Here is a 27,952-nt window from a genome sequence, read left to right on the forward strand (position 1 = left end):
TAGTTCGGGACGGGACGGGACGGGATTTTTATTTCCTTCCCGATTTTCGGGACGGGATGGGACAGGATTTTTTTCTGTGCATTATTGCAGTTACCAAAAAAGACATACGAAATCAATTTTTACCATTTGTGGCACTGATCTATAAAAACCAAAAAATGGGTAACAATTTACAGGTACCTATAGAAACTTGTGACTCGCGGCTCACAGGGTGATCGTCTGTAGAACTCACGGTCACGGCGCGATCGTCGTCATGACTCGCGGTTACGGCGCGATCGTCGGTATGACTCCGCGGTCACGGGGTTATCGTCAGTATGACTCCACGGTCACGGCGCGATCGTCGGTATGACTCCGCGGTCACGGCGCGATCGTCGGTATGACTCGCGGTCACGGCTCGATTCTCAGCATGACTCCGCCATCACGGCATGATCGTCAGTATGACTCCGCGGTCACGGCGCGATCGTCGGTAGGACTCTGCGGTCACGGCGCGATCGTCAGTATGACTCCGCGGTCACGGCGCGATCGTCGGTAGGACTCTGCGGTCACGGCGCGATCGTCGGTATGACTCCGCGGTCACGTCGTGATCGTCGGTATGACTCGCCATCATGGCATGACCGTCAGTATGACTCCGCGGTAACGGCGCGATCGTCGGTAGGACTCCGCGGTCACGGCGCGATCGTTGGTATGACTCGCGGTCACGGCGCGATCGTCGTTATGACTCCGCGGTCACGGCGTGACTGTCGGTATGACTCCGCGGTCACAGCCCGATCGTCGTTATGACTCGCGGTCACGGTGCGATCGTCGGTCCAATAATCGCGGCCACGGCGCGATCGTCGTTATGACTCCGTAAATGTGTCCGCAGGCCCGCGTTTCTCGGCGTTTCGTGTCCGCGACAATGTCGCAGCGTCGCTCGTTGTTCTGCTTTGGGGAATGACTACATATATCTTTAGAACATATATTTTTAGTGACATATATAATGTATTCAGTGACATTTCCATTTTTTCTGACTCTGGCTCCTGATGGGTCAGTACTGACCCATTATTATGACGTCACTTTTTGACGTCATATTCACTTCCGATCGTATTATATAATATTGTATTTCAATAAGGACACAAAAAGGAATGTTATACAACAATAAAATTTTTTAGCAATACAATTCGATTTTATAATTTCCTTTAGCAGTGAACGTGTTAAAAGCATTAAAAACTGAGGAGTATATACAAATTATTTCACTGTTCTTTAGAAGGTCCGCATCAAGATGAGTGGATTAGAGCTATAGCCTAAATTTAAACTTAATCAAGTACCACGTTCTGATTAAGAAAATACACATTTCCTACTTGATTAAAACTAAAGTAAAACATATTGGATAAAAAATGTAAAACTAAAATATTAATAGTAATAGTTTGAACAAACAGTTTTTGTACCTCTTATGTATTATCAAAATGAAAATTGATACAGATAATTTAAAATATTTTCAATAGGCAAGATGTTTTCAAAGTCTTGCGCAGTTGTGTTTTGTACATTTTATTATACATGTATTGCATACATTTCCTATGCATTTAGTCAGAGGTGTAGCAATATTTCTTCTACCTTAGTACAGTTCTGCATGAACATTCAATGACAAAATTTTGAAATATAAAACAACTTTGCATATCTCGAAACTAAGTTTGAAATTATAATATCACCCATATATTAATAGGCAAGTGTGTTTAAAACCTTTTTTCTCAGCTTGTGTGCAACGCAGAGAAAATATACGCATACTATTAGAAAGATATTTTCCTTTAAATGTGCAGAATCCCTTTATAAATGTAAATAGACAAAAAATAACATGGGCTGCCATGCTGGTGACAAAATTACAAAGAAATGAACAGAAGTAGTAAGAAAGAAATCTAATAAATGAAATTCCAATAAAATGTTTAATTTACAACGTGGGTGAATAGATAAGTCTGAATATTACATATTTTTGGTCGAGTTTTCGACAACTAGACGACCAGTTCATAATAAAATTAAAAAGAATTTTAAGGGAACCTAGGCCTATTGGTAAAAGTATATATTTTCATAACTCATTAGGTTCCAAAATGGTTACGTTTACGTTTACGGATATCGCTTGTGCATTATGCGCAACATATATTCAGGGTTGGAATTAAGTGGTGGATATACGTTTATATAAACATGTATTAATTAGTATTTCGTAATACAATCTGAAAAATAGTAAGCAGCATTTCTTGCTAAAAATTAATCTATTGATCTGGCTACATTTCCATAGCTTTAAACGTGAATAAGCGCAGTTTTGGCGAAATGTTGCACGTTTTAACGCTGGCGGTAATACCCGGAGTTGGACCAGGGCGGGGATGAGTCGCGGCGTTGCCACATCGAAGGCCGCGGCCTTATTACTAGAGACGGCTATGCACAAACCCATCTTGTCAAAATTATATTAAAATATTGGAAACAGTAAAATGTATGACAACTCAAACACTGCTCTCCATTCGTGCCACAACTAAGAAGTGAAGATTACTAATGAAAGGGTTTACAAGTTAACAACCTGTTTGGTATAAAATATAAGTTATTTTAACGGTTTGGTGATATGCAGCTTGCAAATACAAAGGGAAAGTACAGCCAAGTGAAGCGCTTAACGCCTGATATATCATCCGAAGACAGTCAGAGCAGGCTTGGTGCACCTGCTACATTGTAGAGCATACAGTCATGTTACAAGGGAATAGCAGGCATTTCATAGTTCATGGTCGGTACAAAAGGATAACATTGAAGGTTGAACTTAATCAAAAGATGAAATAATTGAAACTCTTTTGTACAATAATTTAAACATATAACACATCTGATCTTATGCAACCATGTGAAATTTAATGAACAATTTTGTTACTTTCTGGATATTTGTGAAAGCTAACACATTGAGTTACATTATTTTTTGCAGATTTTTGCAAATTCTCAAGATGAGTTTGGTCTTGTGTTGATTGGCTCAGAAGAAACAAAAAATGAACTCAACTATCCAAATGTATATGTGCAAAACTCATACTTTAGTTGTGCAAATTGGAACTTAATGAAGAATATCAGCAATTTGACTGTCGCCAAACACAGTGGGAACTCATCTAACAGTGATTGGCTTGATGGACTTATTGTTGCTGTTAATCTATTGAAAGAGGAATCTGAGTAAGTTTATTTTTATCGACTCTGGTTTTAAATATAGCCACAGGTGTTTGCTATGTGAAAGTTTGCTTTCTAATTCACTCTACTGACAAAGCCCTCAAGCAATGATATCTCTTCTTAACACTTAAATAAGGTAAGAAGTCTTTGTATCAGTAGGCTAAAAAGAAATTGACCCGTATACAAATTAAGGTTTGATTTTTTAGTGGGAGGAGGGGGGAGGTATGATACATGTGTCATTGGGATTTAGATTTATGAAGCATACAAGAGGTAAATGTTTAAAACTAACAAGGTAACATTGAAAAGAAGTTGAGCAACACAAGTTAGGTTATCCTTGTTGCTTATCATTCCTTTAACACAGCATCACATACTTAATTGCATATTTTAATCTAAATATGAGTGAAGAATAATTTAGTAGAATGAGATGCATTGACAAATAATGAAACTTTATAACAGTTGTCTTTGGCCAAGAATCCTATATATTAGGCCCTAATAGTAGAGGTGTGCGGATTTCCAAAAAATCGGGTTGAATTAGGTTCAGAGCCCAAATTTGATATCCAACCCTATCCGTTAAATATCCAATTTTTTTTATAGACTATGTTTTGGACTTATATGACCACTATAAGACGACTGAGACATTGCCTTGCCATCTTAGTAAGTACTTGAACGTCAAACTGTCCAAATCCGAACTTCTAATTATCCTAACCAATCTGAACCGAGCCTTAACTATCCGAACCGAATTTGATTCAAACTGAAATTTCACCATCCACACACCTCTAATTAATAGGCAAGCATATTTTCTTGAAAACTTTTTCTCAGCTCATGTGCATCGCAAGGAAAATTTACGCATACTCTTAAGATAAATTTTCCTGTAGGCTAGTTGTGCAGAATCCCTTTATAAATTAAAGAAGGCGCCTTTTGGGTTTCAATGCTGGTGACGAAATAATAACAAAATATAAACAGAAAATCAAAGCAAATGGATGAAATTCCAATCACATGTTTTATTTACAGCGTGGGGTGAAAATAGGGAAGTCTGTACACTACATATTTTTGGTTGAGTTTTCAACCATTGGACAAACTCTACTAATTAATTTATTAATAGACTAAGTTAATCAGAGGACAACAATGATTCAGATTGAACCACTAAAATTGAACTCTCTTCTCTCAGAATGGAATCCCCAACCTTTTGTTATTTGAATACTTCAACTACTCACCACCCAATGGTGTTTTATTTTCTGTTATTAGATGTCACAGATGTTTAAACTCACTTTAAAAGTAAAAAGACAAGTTTCACTAAACTAACTTACTTGTTATACTTAACTTACTACTTTAAGTTAACTCTTACCTACCTATACTTTTTTCAGGTGTAAAAGTTTCAGTACAAAGAAAATAGTGTTGATGTCCAATTTCGCAACACCGGTTACATCTATTGACAATGTTGATGACACAATCAAAGCCCTGAAGGATCTTGAGATTGGTTTGGTTGTCATGTAAGTAAATTCTTGTTGCCTATCTATTTTGACTATTTTGTAACAATGACGCTATTATTTGCGGTTAGGCCTACAAGACCAGAATCCAGTTAATCCAAACTATCTACGACTGGACTCAAGATAAAGATTACCTTTGTTCAGATTACAATTTCGGAGTACAATTTCTGTTTTATTTTGTATACTGGAAACTTCTGATAGTATTTTAGAACATAAACAGTCATCCGTATAAAATAGGACTAGTAAAACAAAAATTTAAAAATCAGATTTATACAAAAATTTTGGGACATAGATCAGCTAGGCCTATTGATTTTTGCTATTTGATTTTTCACGTGTCAGTGAAAATTTTGGGTGAGGTTTCATGAGGTTCAAATAAGCACCGTTTCACAATGTCCAAGTTTCACAAACTCCAACGGTTATTTCACAAAGTCCAACGTTAATATATTAAATATAGGCTATAGAGCAGTCCATAATGTCCAAATTTCATAAACTCCAAAAATATAACTTTTAAATACTTACCGTTTCACAACCTCCAACGATTAGAATATTAAATAAACACAGCGGTTCATAACCTCCAACAATACAGTCTCTGCCAGAAGTTGCTGCAGAGGTTGCCGTGGTTCGGTATGTAGGCGCTACTTGTTCTTGTGTTGTAGCGGCGTGTCACGAAACATCATTGTTGGTCTTTAGTTGATTTGTTAAGAGTGTAAAGTATTGGTATTACTACCCCTTCTGCAGCAAACCTGCAGACTAATCGAATTTCCATTTTCCTTATTTGATTATAGAACAATGGAAAATGCTATGATATACATTCTTTTAACTTTTATATTTTTAGTGGGCCAGAACTTGAAGATGGTAGTAGCGAGAATGAAGTAAAATCGCCAGCTCAGAGAAAAAATGAAGCCATCATCAGTCGAATTGTTGAAGAAGTGAGTACAGTACCGGTAAGGTCCATATAAAAAAATAATATAATAATTGAATATTCAAAAATTATTCTACCATTGACTTGGGGTACTGAAGTAGTCACTATAGGCCTATATAGACAAAGTTGATCGATCCTCATCACTTTTAAAGTAATATTTTATTTGTTACTTATTGCATGAAAAGCAAAAATGGTGTCATAGTTTCTCTTACACAAATTGCTCACAGAGCCCGAAAGTTCAACCAGTTAAAAACTCTTTGAGCGGATGGATTCTTTTTGTTTATTTATCAATAAGACAAGTAACTACAACAGTGGAAACTGGACTGTTAATGTTGTTAATAGAAGATAAACATTTCCTTAGTAAAAAGCAACTTGGAGCACTTGGTTGTTATAGGTGCTCTACTGTAACATTCTTGATCATTTTAAATATTGCCCAAATCAATGCTTTCAGACTGATGGTGTAACATGTGGATTTGATGAGGCCATGGTGCCGCTCGGACGTTACCAAAAGATACAAACCAGAGCTATGCCGTGGAATTGTGACTTGCAAATTGGATCAAATATATTTGTGCCGATTGTTGGTTACAAAAAGGTAAATTGACAATTATTTCTTAAATGATAGTTTTAATTGATCCAGTCCTATTTTCTTATTTGTAATCAATTCATTCGTACTAGTAATTTAATTTTATAGGTAGCCTACTTTTAGAAAGTTATATTGTAACACAGCCTTTACTCAAATGAAATTAGCTGTGATGAATATTTCATTCTCTTCAAATTCTATCTAGGCTCAGGCTGTACAGCGGGTGAAAAAATTATTTCTAACTAGGTTTGAGCTCGTTCGCTGCGCTCACTTGCCTTCAGGTTAGCTCGTTCGCTACGCTAACTGGCCTCCAGGTTGAAGTTCGTTCGCTACGCTCACTCACCTTTTGGTTGCAAATTAGCTGTTGTCATAAATAAAAAAAAAAATAATTGTGCTGCACCCTGTTGGTAATCCTTGTAACTTTAATGCTATTGTACATCATAGAACAGAACCAACTTGGTTAATTGAAACAGCTGTTAAGATTCATTAATTCCTTTTAAATATGAAAAATCATAAGTGGTTAACATGGGAAACTCCAGAGCCACTGGGGCGGAGCCCGAAAGCCCGATCAGAATAAAAACTACTTAGTTTTCCTATTTAATGCCCAAAGAATTGGTGTACCGAATTTCAGCCCCCTAGGTAAATGGGAAGTGGGAGAATTAGTGATGAGTGAGTGAGTCAGTGAGGGCTTTGCCTTTTATATATTTAGATGAAACTGTGGAATCAACGTTTTACATCAACAGTATGGGCCCGAGAACTGTTTTGAAGACAATATCATACTGAGCATTCCTATGTATTTGTTTTGAATTGAATGAGTTTTCTTAAAGTCTAAATATGAATTGCATTGTCTAATTCATTTCTGGTCAGAATGTTGTAAGTTAAGGCTGCGCTCTACCCGTCTGGCGCTTGCACATGCAAGGGTTTTTGATCTTACTGTTTGTAACCCCATTTGTAAACCAATTTAAAAGATTTTTGTCACATTTTTTGTTAAATATTGTTGTAGTTTTGCCGCTTTTTAAATTTTGATAACTTAAAAAATCTTGGGCTCAAAGGTTGGTATAAATGTAAATGTTTTTATCATACTTTTTAACGCATACAAATAACTTTTAGAAAAAACATAAAAAACGGGAAAAGTGTAATAGATTCTTAAAAACAATAATCTGCAGTTAGTTTAAAAACTTTAAGGATGACGATATAATCACCCAGATTTGAAAGGCTTGCAAGCGCTCTTCATGGCGCTGTTCAATGCAATGGTATAGGGTCATCGGCGTTCAGCAACCTCGTATTGAGATATCGGAGCTGAGGTAGAGCGCCCACATAAGATCCTTTCCTACCCCTGTAAATCTACATACTACATACAGTAGAACCTCGCTAATTCCAGAGGATAGTTTGAAATTTAGAGAGTTTGAATTATAGAGGTCAGAATAAATATAATTTGAATTATGGAGGTCCCAGTTTTAAGTGTAGAAAGTTTGAAAGAACAGAGACTAATGAACACATCATGGAACATCAATAAGAGTGTCAGTTCATGTTTCAACAAGCATATTTTTTGTTCTAAATTCAAATTACAGAGGCTTACAGTGACGCAGTTTGAATTGTAGAGGTTGACTTTGAATTTCGGAGGTAATAATTCGGATTATGGCAACAAATATATAGAGGCTCAAGTATGTACAAATTTGCATTGTAGAGGCTGCAATAATCGAAAAAATGACTTTGAATAATCTTATCATTATATTATTTTTTAAATTTTAGAGGTTTTCTAAGGGTAACAGGCAAACATTACTAATTATAGAGGTTTTCAAATTATCGAGGTTCGAATTAGTGGGGTTCTACTGTACAAATAAATGCATTTTTGCCGGCATTGTCTATTGGAACTTGATTTTTCGAAGATTGAATGTTAAACTTTATTGACTCTTGTTTTAATTTGAGAAAAGAGAGTCATTCGTTTTTTTTTAAAGTACCTATTTAAAGAAACATTCAACTTATAACCGCATCTAGGAATTTATAAGTGCAGGTATATAGTTATGAAATGGAAACACATGGTTAGTTCACTCTTAGATTTGTTAAATTTTTTTTTCAGTTTGACTCCAAAAAACTGTTGATCTGGAAGAAGAGAAGTAGAGAGAAAAGTGCAATAGTAGAAGAAAGAGTTCACTTTGAGGGCGACCAGCAAGTAGATAAAGCAGATGTCATCAAAAGTTATACATATGGCCAAACTATCGTACCCTTCTCTGGTAAGGATTGTGACTGCAATAAATGTATCAAACTAATGTATTTCAAAGCTAAAACATGCATATCCTTAACTGTTCTGCTTATTTCCTTCTGAGTCTGGGTGGCAGCCAGGCTTTTTTTTTTCTTTCAATACCACCGTAGTTCAATTCTGTCTACTGTCTCACTGTCCTCTTTTCCACATTCCTCTCTACCTTATCAATCTACCTTTTTCTTTCTCTCCCTCTGTCTCCATCAACTTTATCAAATCCCGTAATCAATGTGTAATTTAAGTTTTAAATAAGCTACATAAGTGGAAAAATCATTGTTGTCATGCGGATTGCTCAACTTTCCAGAAGGCTCTGAAGTAAATTTCTCTTACTTCTGTAACTTAATAGTTTTGGTACCGTAAATTAATATTTATTTAGACTTAAAGATTTTTATATTTTACCATCGTAGTGCAGTCTAAAATATTTTAGCCTATTGTAATCAGAAAACATATTTTGTTTAGAAAACAAAAGTCCATTTGAAGAAATAAAATAACCAATTAGTTTGAACAGAACCTTTAAACCAGTTGTTTTAAGGAATGTTTACAAAATTTAGCTTGGAATACAGGAGTGCCAGTAACGTTTGTTGCTCATCATAGTTTTATAGCTTGCAAACTCCACCATTGAAACTCTCTCATTAGTAAGTACTCAATATGGAAACCCCTTAACACGTTGACTGCGCGTGCCGACTTTAGTCGGCATCGCCAGCGCTCCCAGGTGGCGCGCGCCGACAAAAGTCGGCACCAGACCAACAGAAATATATTGAGTCAGTGTGAGCTTAGCCTTAGACGGAGACGTTATAATCGTTGCCAGCCTGCCAGCTTAGAATGCAAGCTTTACTTTGGTGTAGGTTGGTACTAAAATTTCCCGTAAAATCCTGTCTGGCAATGCTTTTGTCCCGGTTTCGGGGATTTTTTCTCTTCAACCCACATTACAAAGACACTGGATACGGATCCGTGCAGTGCTGCTACCTTTGGGTGTTTCAGTGAACTACATCCACTCTCGGGGTAACGCAGCACAGTCACCACTGCTCTTTTGTGATTCGTCAGACTGAAATATTTGAATGCCAATTGCGTTCGCTGATTCGGTTGCGCGCCGGGGCTTCGCCCGCCACTGGGGAACGCCTGTAAAGTCGGCGCGCGCAGTCAACGTGTTAATATGCACAGTATTAATGTCATGGTTAGTCTACTGGAATTTAAGACAATCAAAATAGTTTCATTAAAAATTGGTCCGTTTTTTACTTTTTGCAGAGGACGACAAGGCTGCTACTTCATTACAGACTGAAAAATGTTTCCAAGTTATTATGTTTGCTAAAAAGGAGGAAGTTCCTATTCACATGCTCATGGGCGAATCTGTGTTATACATCGCTCCAAGAACTGGAAATGAGGTATGTCGAGGGTTAAGTCAGATTATGAATTGATATGCCCTTTTCACTTCCTTCTGAAGTAGTCTGAGATTTTGTATTTGTAACATTAACTCGAGGATGTAATGAAATGAAATGAAAAATCCTTTATTTGTTCAGGCAAAGTTAGAGCCACATGGCCTTTTCTTACACTTAACCTGACATCGATGTACTGACATTATCATCATGTGTATTCTTTTTGTACATTTGTTTAAAGTTCAAATAAGTTCAAAATAGTTATTTGTATAATAAGATCTCAAAGTGGCTATATTCGTGAGAAATGTTTATGGTTAACTGGCTGCATTAGAATGGTGTCGAATTTTTGGTCGTTGGTTCTAGAACTGTAAACTAAGTTAATAGGCCTAACGTAAAAATCGTAAAGTAAAATAAAAAAGTGTGTAATATTATGTTCCCAAACATACAATTATAAAATAAAACCAAGATATTTTGAATGTTTGGTGCATAAATTAGTTTTTGTGTTCTATGATTTTCCCTACAATGTGTTCACACTTTACAGGGTGCAGTTTCAGCTATGGTAGCCCTAGCTCAAGTGCTGCTGGAGCAACAACAGGTTGCTATTGTGCGAAAGGTTTATCGTAAAAACACAGCTCCATTAATCGGGGCCCTTATTCCAACATGTGAAACATCAAATAATCGCAAGTGTTATGTGAGTATAGAAATGCATTTTATAAAATACAATAGGATAAACAATGTATCTTTAGACTAGTTGCTAATACTACAGTGTACATTTATATTAGTGAAGGCCAAACTGGAGAAATATTCAGTATGATATTATCACGTATGAAATATTACGTATGATTTTTTCTGCAGAAAACTTCCGCACTTAACCCTTTTATGCTCTAAAGGATGTTACATCATACTAGAGTAACACAACCAAACTTCCATTTTCAGCTACCTATACTAGTGTAACTGCTTAAAGCTGTAGGCCTACCTGATGTGGTATACAACCTGGTAGTCAATCCTTTGTTTTGCGAGTATTAGTATGGGAAACTGTTAGGCCAAAGGTGTTGGTCTCCACAGTCAGGAGACAGCATCTGTGAATTGAGAGTTATAACCCTCACATGTGGTGTGCAACTCATGTGGCAGAGCTCGGTGGGAGATTCCCGCATGAAATTAACAACAGCTTCCGGAGTTAACAGGATGTGTGGATTTTTTTTAGTTACAACTGAAATTCGGGATTATGATACTTTTTGCTTGTTTCTACTGTGTGTGTGTTCACAGACAACTTGTTTTTAAAGAAAACCCCGAAATATTAATGTCATATAAAAACTAAAGAGCGTTTTTGTTCCAGTTCTTCTATTGGGTCAAACTACCGTTTGCAGAGGACGATAGACGTTTGAAGCTACCTTCGCTTAGACACATTAAACCAACCCAAGAACAACAAGATGTTGTAAAGAAGCTCATAGATTCTATGGATCTCTCACAACTGTTAGTATTTTGATTTTAATGTCAAACCCTAAATTTAGGTAGGTGTCTCCTAGATTAATGTTTGGAGATTTTCTAGGATGGGACTTTCATACAAACAAAAACATTGCTTGCCATTTTTAAAACCGCTACATTGTTTACTTTGTGCCAAAAATGAAGCTTGAATACTATTGAAATCACTAGAATATCAGTTTTCATTTTCAATGTATACCCTAAAAAATTAAAAATTTAACATACCTAGTTATATTGTTTATATGTTTATAATTCCACACAAAGTGGAAATTCAACAAGTTACAGGGTGTGTATTAACCCCAAAAGCCCTTGAATTTTAAGTGACTTGGAAAGAAATTGGGAAATATTAAGGATTTTCAGTGCCATTTGGGGGAAATCTAGCTCGAGCCAAGCTTTCACAGTCCCGATTGTAAAACGCATATTGCAACAGTTCATAAAATTTTGTATAGTTAAATAATATATAAATAGCCTATTACCAGTCAATTAAGCCTAAAAGCCTATTTAAAATATACTATGTTTAAAATCTATTTCAAACACAAGCTAAAGTAAAAATAATTATATATATCCAAACAAAATCTCAAAAAGTAATTTACCCAAATTAAATTTCATATACTATTAATTGGCCTAAGTGACTAAAAAGTAACAGTGAACATCAAGATCTAGAAGACCTGAATATATTGTTGCTGAAAAACATGTGTTAAGTAACAACTGGATTTCCTTCTTCTATCATGAACTAGCCTGATGAAAGTGTAAAAACTAGTTTGTATGATTTTTATATTATAATATTTTCTAGTAAAAAGTGAAAAGCTAAACCAATAGTCTAATTATTTCAAATAGTTTAAACAAGAAGAAATGTGGAAACTTGGAAGAAATTTGGTAATCTCCATCTTATTATTACAGACAATTCTATTTAAGTGTTGGACAATTTGAGAACATTAGCCTAATTCTGAGGTGGATCGAGTAGCCTCCTAGCTGTTAAAATCTATATTCTTGATTCAAGTAAAGACTTTTGTTTTAGAACAATCTTATCCAAATTCTATATAAAATTATTTAGTAAAAAAAGAAATCAAAGGCTAACTTTATTATCATAAAAAAAGTTTCAAATTAAAATAGGCTATTAGCAAGGAAATTGGTAATAAAAGAGAGTTCCAAGCACGAACCTAAAAACCCTGAGGTTGCAATTGGCGCCGCAACAAGTGGGGCTCTCTTATTGACCAAACCTTGCTAATAATACAAGTAGGCCTAGCTTATGTGTTTGAAATAGCAATTTTTAGGTTAAACTAAGAATAGCCTATAAGAGTGTTGTACTATTATAAAGGTACCTAAGTTAAGATTCCCCACCTGTTTCCCCTTTCATAATTAGCCTATCAGTCACCTGTTAGTTAAAGATATTCAAGATGACGAGTCAATACAATTTACGCCCAAACCCTAAACCCTCTAGGAAACTAGTCGAAAATAGCGGGGATAGTGACGATAATAATCAAGAAGACAACAACATTGAAATTCACACAAACACTAACACCAGCGATATTAGTGAAGATGAATCATGCACTCTAACAGCGAAAAGCCCTGAAACATCATCACAACAAACACACTTAGAGGACAAATCCTTGGACGAGCGATCATTCCACGGTTCCGAGTCATCAGAAATTGTAGCCCTAACCTCAAAGCAAACAAATTTTACTGACCAAGCCAACGTCCCGGTGAACGATGAACAAGGAATGATAGGAATGAATATGACAGCTGATAGGTCTACGTTCCTTACGACGGCAACAGAAACACAACAGCCAATCACAACACAGTTTCATGACGATCAATCACAGCGAGCTTCTCAACATGCTACAGCAAGCACCGTCACTCAACTACCCGACCCGAAACCCGACTTTATGACCCAAATTCAAACGCTATTCCAATCTTTGGATAATAAAATGATATCGTTGGAAACCAGCATTAAAGATGAAATAAAGACCCACTATAAAATCCTTGACACTAAAATTGAATCAATCACTGAATCACAAAATAAACTACAATTGGAATTAAACTATGTGAAGGAAAATCAACAAAAACAATCAGAGGAAATGAAATCAATTGAATCTAAATTAGCTACCCAAATTGCTGAAAGCTCCTATAATCTAAAAATGGACCTGAAAGCAGATCTAAATGCCCATAAAACTGAAGTAAATAGCTTAGTCCATACCCAAAATAAAATTATTAGGGAAGAGATGAGCCAGACTATGAATACTAATTTAAATAATATTCAAAGTCAAATTCAGGAAACATATGAAACACAACATAAACAACTCAGACACACAGTAAGTGAAAATACTCAACGGATTCAAGAACAACTAGAACCACAGATTAAAGCAAATCAAGACAGAGTTGAACAAAACATTGAATTAATAGAAAATATGAAAATAACACTAAGTGAACATCATAACAAGATTGAATCTCTACAAAACGAAGCCACTGTTAAACAGAGTACATTCACCCCTAACATTTATGTATCTTGTGGTAGCGGAACTAACGTTGACTCAAATAACGTACCTAAATTCACTGGACAAGCACACAACCCCAAAGAGTTCTTAAACAAACTACAAAAATATTACTGTCGCAATTTGGTTCGCCAGAGTCCCACAACCGACCCTAAAGAATTCTTAATTGATACGATAGAGATGAGTTTAGAAGGGTGCGCTTCACGATGGTTTTATCTTATCAAAAGTAATATTAATACATGGGATGAGTTTGAGAGCATGTTTCTCATGAAATTTTGGAGCCAATCAGTACAGCGTGGAATTCGACATAGATTGGAAACCGAGAGGTACCGTCCTGGAGGAAAACTGACCCGCTCAGAATACTTTATAGAGAGAGTCATAACGTTGAAATCAATGTCCCCACCTTTGACTGATAAAGAAATTATTACATTGCTAAGCGATCACTTCAGTGAACTAATTCAAGATGCTCGCATAGTACAGAATGCCAACACAATATTTGCATTTGAATCGATCCTCCAGCGTGAAGATATAAAAGACGGAAATCGCCGGAACAAACAAAACCATCCCCCATCACACAATACACCAGCGACAAACCGAAATGAACCAAGGCCCAACTATAACACACAACCACAAAACAGATATCCTGACCACACTAATAACATCAACCAAAATGCATACCAACCAAGATATGACATGAATTATCAACAAAACAATCGACCATATAACCACAACCAACAATACAACAACCGGCCAAACCAACAAAACTGGTTCCCTTACCCACAAGGCAGATTTCCACAAAATTCAAATAATTATCCCACTACGAACGGAAACCGAACTGAACCCAATTATATGACCCCAGAACAACGACAGGTCTGTACCACCATAATCGATAAAACCGACCAACTACATAAGTCGGATTTAAACTAAAGAGCACTGAGAGCAAAAATGGCCTACACACTACTTCCCCTCAAAATAATATTCCCTTAATTGTCTCTTCAGTGCAAGAAAATCCCCTCGGAAAAATAAGGCCAAATGTATATAATGAAATAAATAATTGTTATGAAACTGATGTTATCTGTTGTGACAGAGAATTTTTATTAAGTGAAGAAGATGAATCAATTAATGATTCCCACGAGATTAAACAAATTGATTTTCCAGAAATTAGTGTTAAAATTAATAAATTGAAGATAAATGCCCTAATTGACACCGGCTCTAATGTATCATGTATATCGGAAAAATGGTTCCTAGAAAATAAACACCACATAGGTCATTTTGAAGAATTGCCAATTACAAATACACATATTAAAACGGCTACGGGAGATCGATCTAAGCGCATAACTAAAATCATAATGTTACCTGTAATGATAGAAAATGAAGAAACTCAACTACAAGTTTTACTCATACCAAACTTAGTTAGGAATTTAATAATTGGGAATGATGTATTAAATATATGGCAGTTTGAAATGAATTTTAAAGAAAAAGTTATTAAATTGAAGATTAAAGATAATAATATTACTTTGAAGTTCGGAGAGGTATCTGGTGAAGGTATAAACTGCAATTTTGTATTTGAGCAAAGCCCAAGGCGAAGCATTGAGAACGAAAATAATGATGATAAATATTATGAAGATAATTATGATAGTACAGTATTAATAATGATATGAAAACAAACAACAATCTACATTATATTAATTACACTCCTAACTTAAATATGAGAAAAAATACAGGAAGTCTACGAAGGCGCATTCAAGATCAGTACAATTTTAGGGCATTCAACTTATGTAAGCACTCTAGATGATAAGAAGACATTTGGACCATACGACATTTCAGCACTAAAAAGATATATTCTTCCTCAGCCGAAGATACAAGTTTAATAATCAAAAGTATGTGAATGAAAAATAATAGTTTATTTAAAGAAAATTTTAAATTGAAGAAAATTAAATGACAAGTGTGTGTAGAGAGACCTTAAACCCGTGTAAATAGTTAAATTTAAATAAAATAGACACTCCACAAAGTGAATTAAATACCAGAAGAAATATGTAAATTGAAAACATAAAATAGACGCTCTGCAGTGTAATGAAATATTAACTTAAGAAAAGTGTGATGTGAGAAAAGATGTTAAGGAATAATAACTCATATGAACTATAATAATAGTGATGAGAAATTCATATTCCCCATTGTTCCCAATATATAAACAATAGTACTGTACTTCCTTTTCCTTTCTCCTATCTTTAATGTTAATAATTGTTATAATTTTGTTGTTATATTGTTCATGATTCAATAATTGTGTTGATTAAGTATTTGTATTTCAATAACCATGTTCCACCCATCGTTCTTCATTAATAGTTAAGTCTTCTTTTATTAAATGTTAATGTGCATATTTCAAATCAAAATTTAGTTCACTGTGTATCGAAACCTCATATTACATGTAATATTCAGTTTCTGCGGGGATATTGCAACAGTTCATAAAATTTTGTATAGTTAAATAATATATAAATAGCCTATTACCAGTCAATTAAGCCTAAAAGCCTATTTAAAATATACTATGTTTAAAATCTATTTCAAACACAAGCTAAAGTAAAAATAATTATATATATCCAAACAAAATCTCAAAAAGTAATTTACCCAAATTAAATTTCATATACTATTAATTGGCCTAAGTGACTAAAAAGTAACAGTGAACATCAAGATCTAGAAGACCTGAATATATTGTTGCTGAAAAACATGTGTTAAGTAACAACTGGATTTCCTTCTTCTATCATGAACTAGCCTGATGAAAGTGTAAAAACTAGTTTGTATGATTTTTATATTATAATATTTTCTAGTAAAAAGTGAAAAGCTAAACCAATAGTCTAATTATTTCAAATAGTTTAAACAAGAAGAAATGTGGAAACTTGGAAGAAATTTGGTAATCTCCATCTTATTATTACAGACAATTCTATTTAAGTGTTGGACAATTTGAGAACATTAGCCTAATTCTGAGGTGGATCGAGTAGCCTCCTAGCTGTTAAAATCTATATTCTTGATTCAAGTAAAGACTTTTGTTTTAGAACAATCTTATCCAAATTCTATATAAAATTATTTAGTAAAAAAAAGAAATCAAAGGCTAACTTTATTATCATAAAAAAAGTTTCAAATTAAAATAGGCTATTAGCAAGGAAATTGGTAATAAAAGAGAGTTCCAAGCACGAACCTAAAAACCCTGAGGTTGCAATCTTACAAATTCGCTAGTTTGAAAAATTCACACATTATCCGCAATTGCGGAAGACTGTGATGACGTTTCAATGACTGCAGATGACGATAATGTCTACAAATTGCGGGAGATGCTCAGGATTTTTTTGTGATCGTGAATAACGATGATAATGTTTCGGTGACTGCAGGAGTCGGCAAAAGAAAATGTCTACAAACCGCGGGAGATATCCAGGATTTTACAGTGATTGCAGAAGACTATGATTACGTTTTCCGTGACCGTGATGGAGATATTCAGGATTTTGCTACTAGTACGGGAGACTATGTTTTCGAGACGTTAGGTGATAATGATAATGAAAATTATCATGACATTAAGGATTATTATTTTTAGAAGACAAGATCACTGAACTTTGGAACAATAAGAAATATATACAACAAATGTAATATGAGAACAAATTGGTTTTAGGTTACGTTCATACAAATTCATGCAAGAACCTGAAAAAATTGTTAACACCGAGCAAAAAAACATGGATTTCTCTAAAAAAAAATAAGTGTACACCCTTTATTAGAACTTGTCCTATTGAAAGGTATGAAAGGAAATTTTTGCTTTAGAAGTCTAAGAGGGAATCAATGTATAGTTTCTTTGAAGAACTACATTGTAACTTTTGGTTAGTTGTGTGTTTTAAAAGCTTAGTAATTTCTAAATGAATTTTTTTTTATAAACCTACTACCTACTATTATTGATACTTATCCTACATCACGTTTCTATGCTTTTTTAGACGTTTAAAATGTAGAATATTGCAGACCACTTTCTTGAAAAAAAATTCTAATTTTACAAAACTATTTGATTTTTTTATCTTTTCTGTCTGATTTAGCGATGAAGAAGAGGATCCTTACAGGAAGCCTGTCAATCCGCTTGTTGAACATGTTAATGACCTAATTACGTTCAAAGCCTTGAATCCTTCTTCTGAAATGCCAACTCAACCTTCAGAAAGAGTCAAGAACATGTTAAAGCCTTTGCCTGATATACTCGCAAACGCATCTCAAGCCTTGGATGAAATAAAAAGACTTTTCCCGCTTGAAGAGGTTGAACAAAAGACTTATCGGAGAGCAGCAGCTGATATCTTTAACAGGTAATCTTTACACAGATTAAAATTAGTTGTAGTGAAACTGGGAACTTTGATGTGAATACTGAAAATAGCTTTGCACAAAATTTTGAATAACTCCTAATATATGTTATCATTATAGCACAGTCCCACAAAATTTGTGGAATTAATTTGGGTGGATTTAATCCCACAAAATTAATTAATGGCATCAGAAATCTCACAGATACTTTCTCCTATTAGCTTTTCATCTACCTTTATAATGGGTAAGGGGTAAGAGTATCTATGATAGGTAGTCTAAAGGAACAATCACAAAAGTTGCAATAATAGCTTTTGAACCAAATTTTTACAGCAATGGGTTGCACTATTTTGTTTAGATTATAAGGACCATAACATACTAGGTCATTTTAATCAAACCAGGTTTTTTTTTAAAATCCAATTTTCCATTTTTTTTAATGGGTTATCATGGGAAAATAACATAAGTTACAATAGGCCTAACCACTTTGTTAAGAATTTAAATCACTACATATTGTATAACATTCTAAATTTCTATCAAAATCGTTCAAGCCATTTTCAGTAATTTTATGGGTTTTTATTAGAAAATCACCATTAAAATCTTAATAAAAAAAAAAAAAAATATGCCTGGAGATACCATTACCTACATGCCAAATTTCATCAAAATTGGACTACAGGTGTGGTCTGTAGCACATTTACACATACAGATAGACATCACTTCGAAAACCACTCTTTGGGGTTTAAACGGACCCACAATGGATATCCATTCAAAACTTAGAGGCTTATAGGGTGAGAAATTAAAAATGAGCAACACACTTTTTAAATTTGAATTATTTAAAATATTGCATTTAGATAGAGTTACTTTTCCTGTTTTCCACAAATTTTATGGTTATGGCGACAACTGGCTAATGGACTGATTAGCTAGCGCTCAGGTTGTCTACTCGCATGTCCAGGTCTTGTCATCAGCAAGTACCGCTATGTCCAAATGGCATAAGAAACGTAGGCCTTCTGTGTAACACTTAAAGCTACAGAGTTCTATAATAGTTGGCCGCCAACTGTGTTACTTATGTACAAAGTCAAAGTAGAAGTACTCTCACACTCGTAATTCTTATCGTCACAACATAAATTACTGACAACAATAGTTCCAGAGATCCTTTAAACGTTTTAAACCCAAACATTCTGTCTTGATAAATTTGATCTGTGAATAGATTTTAAGATGGTGAAGTACCATTACAGTACAAATTACATGGCAAGCCAGTGAGTGGTGACTGTGGTATGATGTATCAAACAATCATTGATTATACCGAACCAATAACTTACTAAATTTAGGTCTCTGACTTATACAAGAATGAATACAATGTTTACAAAATGTTTTTTACTGATCTTAGATCCACAAACAACAATCCTGCTAATGTGGTGGCTCCTCAAGATATGGTCAACTCCGTCACCAGCTTGGTTCAAAGCACAGTAACCGAAGTTGGAACTATAGACCCTGAAGGAAACTTCTTGAAGCTATTGGATCAAGGAGCATCTTTTGGCTCCTGTAAGTGACAGCTTTAAGTATTTATTAGGATTAGGCCTACTACACAATTTTCCTTCTCTTGCTATTACATTAGACTCCCTCTTATCCGGACACCTTTTAACTGGACATCGGTTTAACCGGACTACACTCGGCAGAAATGACATCTCTTTAACTGGACAATTTTTATCAGCACATTGGCTTAACCGGACTAGATCGGCAGGAATTGGGCGGTACTGAAACGACTGTTCTCGTGGGAAAGATTTGAGACCTGTGATCATGTGTCTAAATACAATGCTCTCCTAAATTTATGTCAAATATCACAGTAAACGGTCCGTTTTAACAAGTTTTTGTGGACGTCAGTTTAACCGGATAACAGGAAGTCTACTGTAGTTGTAATTTGAGTAAACCCAATGAATACAAACTCTAAGAATTGAAATGACCATGTTAAAAGTACAACATGGGATTTTATAGTTTTTGCAAGTTTCCACGGCGGCCACTAGGTAGGAAAGGCGCCACTATCGCTGCTGCGCGGTGGCGACAATGGGACCCCACAGCAGTGTAAGGCAAAGAATTAGAGGGGAGAAAGAAAGAGGCTAATTTCGGTGGCAAAATCCAGTCTGACTTTTTCCCATAAGCATTTCGCTTCTTATAAGGTAACTAGCTGGCCCGACAGACGTCGTCCTGTCCTAATGTGGTTTTATGTCAAAAGCTCGTTCATTTTCAAGATGAACTCGTTCGCATGGCTCAATCACGTCCTGGTTGACGCTTGGGTTAATGCAATTAAATGTTCTATCAATAGTATTTTGTTAAGCTCAGTGTTATAAAGATAGATTTTATTGTAAATTGTTAAAAAGTACTGTAAAATTGGTTGTATTTTGAACATACAACCTACAATGGGTAATTGTGTTCAAGAGACAACTAACCAATTATTTTCATCAACTTTATAAAAGGTGAGTTTGTGCTAAAAGACACAAGTCTTAATGTTTTCATAGACATTTAAGATCAGAATGTCCCACAGAATCCTTGGTATCGTAGTAGAAATGTGGATGTAACAAAAAGGAGCACCCACTTTTAGAGATATGTGTGCCTTAATATAGATTATGATTACAGTATGTGAACAGATGAAAACTGCCATCAAAAAGTTGATATTCACCTCAAGCAGTTCTGTCGGGGCAGAAAAAGCCATCTCTGCCATGAAGTTGCTTCGGGAACGTTGTGTGTCAAGGAATCCTGTGTCTTACAACACTTTTGTGGCCTCTTTAAAAGATGACCTGGTAGAGAGAGGGAATACGGATCTCTGGGATGTCATCGTGCAAGGTACTGTTAAAAGATATCTTAAAAAATCTGTAGGTACCACAAACAAACGGAATCATTGCATTATAGTAAACTTCTTAGACTTTCCTAGACTTGTTAAAAAAAAAACTTTATCGTAATACTGCAACAGCCGTTTTAATACATGTTTTGCGGGTTTTAAGTATCTCTTTTACTCTCGAGGGAGTAAAAGTCAAGTTGTCGTTTAGACTCAGTTGTAGACTTCAATAATTGTAAGTAATCATATGTATTTAAATTATGTATTGGTGTAATGTTCTTATCGGTTGTAGCTTATTGTTGCATTCTAGATCGACATATCAATGGTATAATAATATACTTACTAACAGCAGCTGCTGCTTGTTTGAATTAGCTAAATTAAAAACTAGGTTGCAGTCTGTTTGAGAGGTTATCTTTACATGAAAATTATTCTTGTTTATATCTTATTTTGCTGGAATAAGTTTTAATAGTTGGTGCATTATGACAAAAATTATTTTTCATCACACGGCCAAAAAGTGTCTTCAACACTCACTCATTTTGAGGTCGTAAAAGGTCAAAAAGTCATTTAACACCTTAGTGATGGTTACCTACTATAAAAAAAGAATTGCTTCATGTCACCTTAAAATCAAAATTATATCTTGAATTAACATCAAACTAGTGTACATGTTGCTCGAATTCGAGCAATTGAAAAGTATTACAGGAGTTATTTCAAAACGAATAACAATAATATTCACAATGAGTTTAAAAGAGTCAACTCAAAGATATCGGTGTGTGACACAGACCGTGTTTATCTTCGTTATTGACAAACCTAAAGCATTCCGGCCGGTTTTCTCCTTCTAAAAATGCCTCGCTGTACAGGCAACACAGGTCATTGATAGAGGGCCAATTGAGAACGAATAGTCGTTTTGGAGTAGTGTTGGGGTGCATTTGTAACCTAATAGTTGAGATTGTCCAGGGTCAGGTGCTGACTGTGATGAGTTAAGCCTATTACGCGCCACTGTTCTGTAGCTGCGGTCGTTATTACGATTACGCCTCCTGTCTATGTTTCATTGTCGTCACGTCGGAATAAAAAAAAAAAAAAAACAACAAATAAACAAATTATAGCTACACAAAACAACGATAAATGCATAAATTTAAGATACAACCATACCAACACGATCCGTCTTGGGGGTTATGTTTACACAAACTCAAATTGAAAATAAACGTACTCAATGCGTTTTATTGAATTGAATAAATAACAGCAATTAAACTAAACAGCTGATCAAAATGTAAACAATTATATTCTCCATAAGGATAACATGGGAACTTTCAAAGCCACTGGGGCAGAGCCCAAGGGACTTTTTCAAAAATGTAAGGTCAGTTTGCAAATCTACGCGACACGCTCTTTCCAATGAGACGTCAATGGATAAAATCGGTTAAGAAATGGCGGAGGAGTTCAACCGACAAACTTTCGTGTAGCGTATTAATTATATAGATTCGCTCACATTGATTATTACCATGTAAAATAAAGGTTTTGAACCATCTTTATTCATACGTTCAGTTTCATTAGTGTCTAGTGGTTGATGCAGAAACCACTATGTTTATAGCCACCATGTTAAGAAACTTGTAGATTTTTATGAAACAGTACTGGTATATTTTTATGACTTATTTTTAAAAATTTTAGTACATTAAAGGTAAAAACTTGATCAATCATCAAAGTTTTCAGTGATGGTTTTAAATTAGATTCCCAGGGGTCTGACTTAGGGGAGGTACGATTGTGGCATTAGTTCAAAATTCCTCTGTGAACAGCGCTGTAGTAGAGAGCATTTTGGCAATGAAGGTTTACTAATCGCAAAAATAGTTCTGTTCATAAAATAAAATTATAAATGCCTCAAATTCAATTTTTTTATTATAAAATTAAAATTACTATCATAACCTAACTGAACTAAGCAAACTTGCTGATAATGAAATAATAATTCTGTTCATTAAATAAAACTAGAAATTGCTCAATTAAAATTTTATAATGACAATAATAAATTTAAACTGTCATAACCGAACCAAACCAACCAAACTTGCTGATAATGAAAAAATCTTAGTCAAAAAGTTAGTGCCACCAGCGGGATTCGAACCCGGGACTCTCAGCATATCAGCCCGGCACGCTAACCACCTAGACCACCGAGACCGATGGCTGAAAACCGTTTTGTTACGGTAACGGTGTTTCCTCTGCTAATGAGAAGCCCACAGCTGTCATCGTAACCTCATCTATACCTCCCCTGAGTAAATACCGATCCCCAGCTCTAGTAAATCCATTATGGTAGGAATAAACTTGAGCCTAAGATGCTTGCTTGATAAAATGTGTTCTAGTTGGTGGTGGCAATATTCCTGTCTCAAGTGGCTTTGTCATTACAACACTGTCTGTTACTTTCTGTATAGCCCTCGTATATATATAATAGTGGCTTTCCAGTTGTCAGATAACATTGGAGCACATACAGCATTTTATTTTTTTTGTCTTTTTTGCAGAGAAACTTGGTTTGATCACCTCAGTAGAGTCGCAGCAAAGTAATGTGAGTGCAGACGAGGCCGTAGTTTTCTACGAGATCAAAAAATGTGAATCTCAAAGTGAAGAACAATGTGAAATGGAGGTGGAAGATTTGGTAAGGAATTTATACTTTTTAAAATTTTTGGAAAATAATAGGTTTTTTTGTCATTTAAGGCACTCTGACAACTTACACATGTTCAGTAATAGTATAAGTTCGAGACAAAGTCGAGAACTTAAATCGATCGAGAGCTGCAAAACCATTTCGGCCCGTGGTACGAACGCTATTTTTCACCACACTATACCCTATTACCACTATTCACCATTAATGCACACTGATAGTCAACACAACGACAACTTTAAGGTTATGTAAAGAAATAATTTGAGGAATCAGCAAAAATAAAAATAAATAGTTGCTAGGCAACGGCGACAATAACACAATTCTATTGCAATGCTATGGATTTTGATTGTGTATTTAAAATGCATTCATGTTTTAAGTAAGCGGACAGCTGATTTTGCGGCCCCGCCCTGTAAAAACCTGCTCGGTCCCCAAATTTCGATGACAGCTGGCATGGCCAGCAAAACGTAACTTTCAGCCACCAATTAACGTATGTAATACAGCCAAAAACATCATAGTGTGGTGAAAAAAGATTTATTGAATTTTGTACACTTTTACTGTATGTAGGAAATAATTTCAATTGTGTGTCTTTCCACAGCTTGCTGAACTCTGATTGTTGGGGTTGACTGGGAGAAGAAACACTTTCAGAGACAACACAGTTTTGTTTAAAAAGACTTAATGCTATTTTGTATTTATTAATAAATAATTGTATTACAAGATATTCTTTTAGTCTTCTTCCATTTCTTCTTCATTTTCATTATTTCTTTCCATCAGTTTCCTATATTCTCGTACTGTTATCTTTCTTGGCATTATTTCTGAAAGTAAACCAATGGAGTGAGTATTCTTGACTAAACTGCATCAAATTTGTTGTCATTTATTTCCATTTTAAATTTCAAGATTAATTCCAGACTAGTTTTTTAACAGCTATGTGACTTGAAAAAATAAATGACCAATATAAGTGAGGAGAAATTGATCATATTTTAAATTACTACATTGATAACAGATTTTTAAAATTTCTATTCTGATTTATGAAGAAGAAATAAGAAACAACTTATATTTTTATTAATGTCCGCAGATCAGTTGGCTTAAAATTAGTAAAATTCATTGTTGTAGCCCCGGAACTGTAATATTTTAAAATTAGTGATGTGTCAATAGAAAATTGATTACCGTAATTCCCGATACCAATACCTGAAAAATCAATTCTCGATATCCTTTTTTTTCTTTAACAAATATTCTGTGTGGATTGGCTATACTACACCAATCCTTTTTTTATGTACTTACCTTAAAGTAATTTTTCGGTAATGGGGTGTTTAAAAAGTAAAGACAAAAACTAATGCAGCAATGGAAAATTAACCAATTGAAAATTTTACTCTTCTAAACAAATTAAATAGCTACCATATCAAAAGTAAATAAAGAACTGACATATATTGGAACATAAAGAAATTTTCATTATAACTAGATGTGAGTTGACAACCCTGAGCTCGAGGAAATATGGTGATTATCTCCACAGCCGTGGAGACATTTATCTACAAAGTCGTGAATAATTCCCTCAGTCACGGAAACACTATCATCGTCCTCCGCTATTGCGGCAAAATTCTGATCATCTTCCGCGATCACGGAAAAATCCTGAATATCCCCACAGTAACAGAAACATAATTGTTGTCTTCTGTTATCGCGGCAGAATCAAGAACATCTCCCGCGGAGGTATAAAAACACAAAAAAACTAAATACTATTGCTTACCTCTCAGGAATGTCATGTTTTCACTTGTTTGAACTATTTCTGCTAATTGCTTGTAATCTAATGTGTTGGATGAGTTCTTTTCAAAGGCATTCTGAGACAGATGTTGAATGAAAAGTTCCTGAAAAATCACAATGATTAAAAACTATTGTTTTTGGAACCAAGATATCCTGTAAAACATAAGTGTCTTTAAGACTATTTACGTGAGTTACGAACACTACTTTACCAAAGTTACGACTGTTTTATTTGTTAATTACTAACAATCACTAGACTACTGTACTCATAACTTCTAAGAAAGGTTATGTTTTAGTTTATTTTTAACCTCTCATTGCCACTGACAGTGATGCAATGACTCATTGTACAAACCACTAATCGCACCACATTAACAATTAAATTGGCCTTAACAGCTGATTAGTTAAAGTTAGGCCTATACAAAAAATAAAAATAAACCTCAGCCTAACCCAACTGTATTATTGAAAATAACTAGCAATAATAAATTAATGCAACTATGGGTAAGTTACTATAATTTGTTAAGGAAAGGAATATTTAATCAATAACAGCAAGTTAGGCCTACAAAAGTAAATATCACTACGATTGGATATGAGGAAAAGTCGATTAACTTAACTCTTAAGTTAGCCTAACAATTTGACTGGTGGAATATTACCGGTATGGTATATGCTTAAGTTATGTTTTGACTCAGCCTATGGTAAGTTACCGTACATTTTCTGTATTGAATGGCCGAATAACTTAAATTATTTGATTTAATAATAAGTTTAGGCATCAAAGTTAAGCCACAAAATCTTAGAGTCAAAGATTACTTGGCTTAGGCAATCGGCTTTTATTAAACAACAGTTCTCGATATACCTAACTTAGAGGCTTGCACTAGGCTTTAAAATGTACAGTAGGCCGGCCTACTTGCATCAAATTTCTACGGGTACCTACTTACAGTTCCGCAGAAAACCTGCAATGTGATAACTTATTTGTTCATATAAGATATTGATATAGCCTAGGTCCTAAGCTTAAGTTAGCCTATACTTAGCAATAATAAGTAACTAGGTTCAATCGCTTATAAAATTTGTTTCTGATGTTAACATCAAATTGGTGATTTCTTTACCTTTTTATTGGTGTTTAAAAAAATGTAGTTTTTTAAACATAGAATTGAGTAAAATAAGTTATCCCCAAGTTAGACCTAAGATAATGGATTGTTTAAGTTTTTATTGATGTTTAAAAATGCAACTAAGAACGCTATTAATTCAAATTAAAATTTAAAAACAAACATTACCTATACCGTAAGTTTTTAGGCTTACAAAACTTATTGACATGATTAGCGCAGAGGGTTCGAAGATGTAGGCCTATAGGTAGGTAAGGCCTAGGCCTAGTTTCTTCCATTTTTAGTTGTAGGCCTACAAATCTAGGATAATTTTAGCGAAGGATATAAAAAGAAACAACTTTATTAATGTTCTTACCTATATTAAATTTAAATTTGATGCAATATTAATATCAATGCAGAGGATTCGTGCGTCCGGTAACCAAACGTAGATTAAGTTAGGCATCCGGCAGTGACGTCACTGGGTTGTGGGGGCGCTGAACATCATTACCACAACGATAAGTACAATGTACAACCATCGGTGTTTGTGGTGAATAGAGTACTCGGCTGATGTATAGGTAGCCTAAGACTAGTTCGAATCCCATAGGTGACACTAACTTTTTATTAAAGATTTTGCTTAGAATGCCATTTCTTCTTAACTGTACATCTTTTGTTAGAATTTAAGGCGTTTTTATTTTATGAACAGAATTTAACCTTCATTCGATTTGTTTCATTATCAGCAAGTTTAGTTAAGTAAACTTAGTAAGTTAAGGTTAGGTTATGACAGTAACTGCCGGACGCCTAATACACATCCAGTTACCGGATGCGTATCCTCTGCCTAATATCAAACCGAATTATTATTGATAATAGGCTACCGTATCGATATTTCATCCAATAATTTGTCACAGGTTCTCTGCAGAAACTTTTACCTAAAAAAAACTAGTAAGTTAAGACTAATCAACTTAACATGAGTTCACATTTTTAGAATTTAGAGCCTAGACCTACTTAACTTACCGTGGCTCTCGTCACCAGGTGCAATGCATCTTGTCCTATGTTTTCAACGTCTGGCGAACTTTTCATTATCAATTTAACCCTAGTCACAGGTAATTGCAAATCTTTCCCCATCTTTATTGAAAATTTAAACTAGGCCTAGCTTATTCTATTAAGCCAGTAACTTTTTATTTAAAATATAAATTGGTTGTTTACCTCAAAAATCCCTGTAAAGCAATAAGGTTAGGGACAGGGTTAGGCCTACCTCAAATAATTATTTCAACTGTAGAAGAGAAGCAAAATAAAATAACAAATAAGACGTGTACGAGAACGTGTATACTTATAAAATTTAAAATGTAATGTGAAGTCTGAAATCAGAGTGCAAAAAAGCCGCCAAACTCTAATAATAAATAAATGACAGTAATAAGCCTGGTTTACACGGGTCGAGTACGGCGGGCGAGTCAGTGTGCGAGTTGCCACTCGCTCTTTAACTCGCATGGTGTAGACATGCAGGCGAGTCGAGCCACTGAGCTAAAATTATAACTGGAGGTAGCACTGCCATGGCAGAAGTCTGTCAAAAGCGAGTCGCTGATTTTGTTAGGTTGGTATAGCAGTAAG

The 27,952-nt window shown here is 34.9% G+C and overlaps 2 protein-coding genes across 3 annotated transcripts in view; one reads left to right on the plus strand and one right to left on the minus strand.

Annotated features, from left to right (window-relative positions):
• LOC128990423 (X-ray repair cross-complementing protein 5-like) overlaps positions 1-24,240 on the plus strand; it is a 28,546-nt gene extending 4,306 nt beyond the window's left edge. The window contains exons 3-15 of one of the 2 annotated variants that reach the window (XM_054412783.1): positions 2,927-3,162; positions 4,521-4,646; positions 5,479-5,587; positions 6,017-6,157; positions 8,226-8,379; positions 9,651-9,787; positions 10,320-10,469; positions 11,115-11,251; positions 17,814-18,071; positions 19,445-19,599; positions 20,689-20,895; positions 23,386-23,519; positions 24,118-24,240. In XM_054412783.1, coding sequence (XP_054268758.1) covers positions 2,927-3,162; positions 4,521-4,646; positions 5,479-5,587; positions 6,017-6,157; positions 8,226-8,379; positions 9,651-9,787; positions 10,320-10,469; positions 11,115-11,251; positions 17,814-18,071; positions 19,445-19,599; positions 20,689-20,895; positions 23,386-23,519; positions 24,118-24,132 — 1,959 coding nt within the window. In that variant the 3' untranslated portion in view covers positions 24,133-24,240. Of the gene's footprint in view, positions 1-2,926; positions 3,163-4,520; positions 4,647-5,478; positions 5,588-6,016; positions 6,158-8,225; positions 8,380-9,650; positions 9,788-10,319; positions 10,470-11,114; positions 11,252-17,813; positions 18,072-19,444; positions 19,600-20,686; positions 20,896-23,385; positions 23,520-24,117 lie in introns of both variants that reach the window. The other variant, XM_054412784.1, reaches the window with a different exon arrangement.
• LOC128990424 (chromatin accessibility complex protein 1) lies at positions 24,179-27,774 on the minus strand. The gene is made up of 3 exons (XM_054412785.1): positions 27,359-27,774; positions 25,261-25,378; positions 24,179-24,334 (listed from the first exon to the last, which is right to left on the minus strand). Exons 1-3 carry the CDS (start codon positions 27,467-27,469, stop codon positions 24,246-24,248), a joined length of 318 nt encoding a protein of 105 aa, XP_054268760.1. The 5' UTR covers positions 27,470-27,774; the 3' UTR covers positions 24,179-24,245.
• Between the last annotated feature and the right edge of the window lie 178 nt (positions 27,775-27,952).

The sequence above is a fragment of the Macrosteles quadrilineatus genome, unplaced genomic scaffold, assembly GCF_028750875.1.
Source record: "Macrosteles quadrilineatus isolate MER2022 unplaced genomic scaffold, UCM_ALF_1.0 Scaffold_3__2_contigs__length_128488019, whole genome shotgun sequence".
Lineage (NCBI taxonomy): Eukaryota > Metazoa > Arthropoda > Insecta > Hemiptera > Cicadellidae > Macrosteles > Macrosteles quadrilineatus.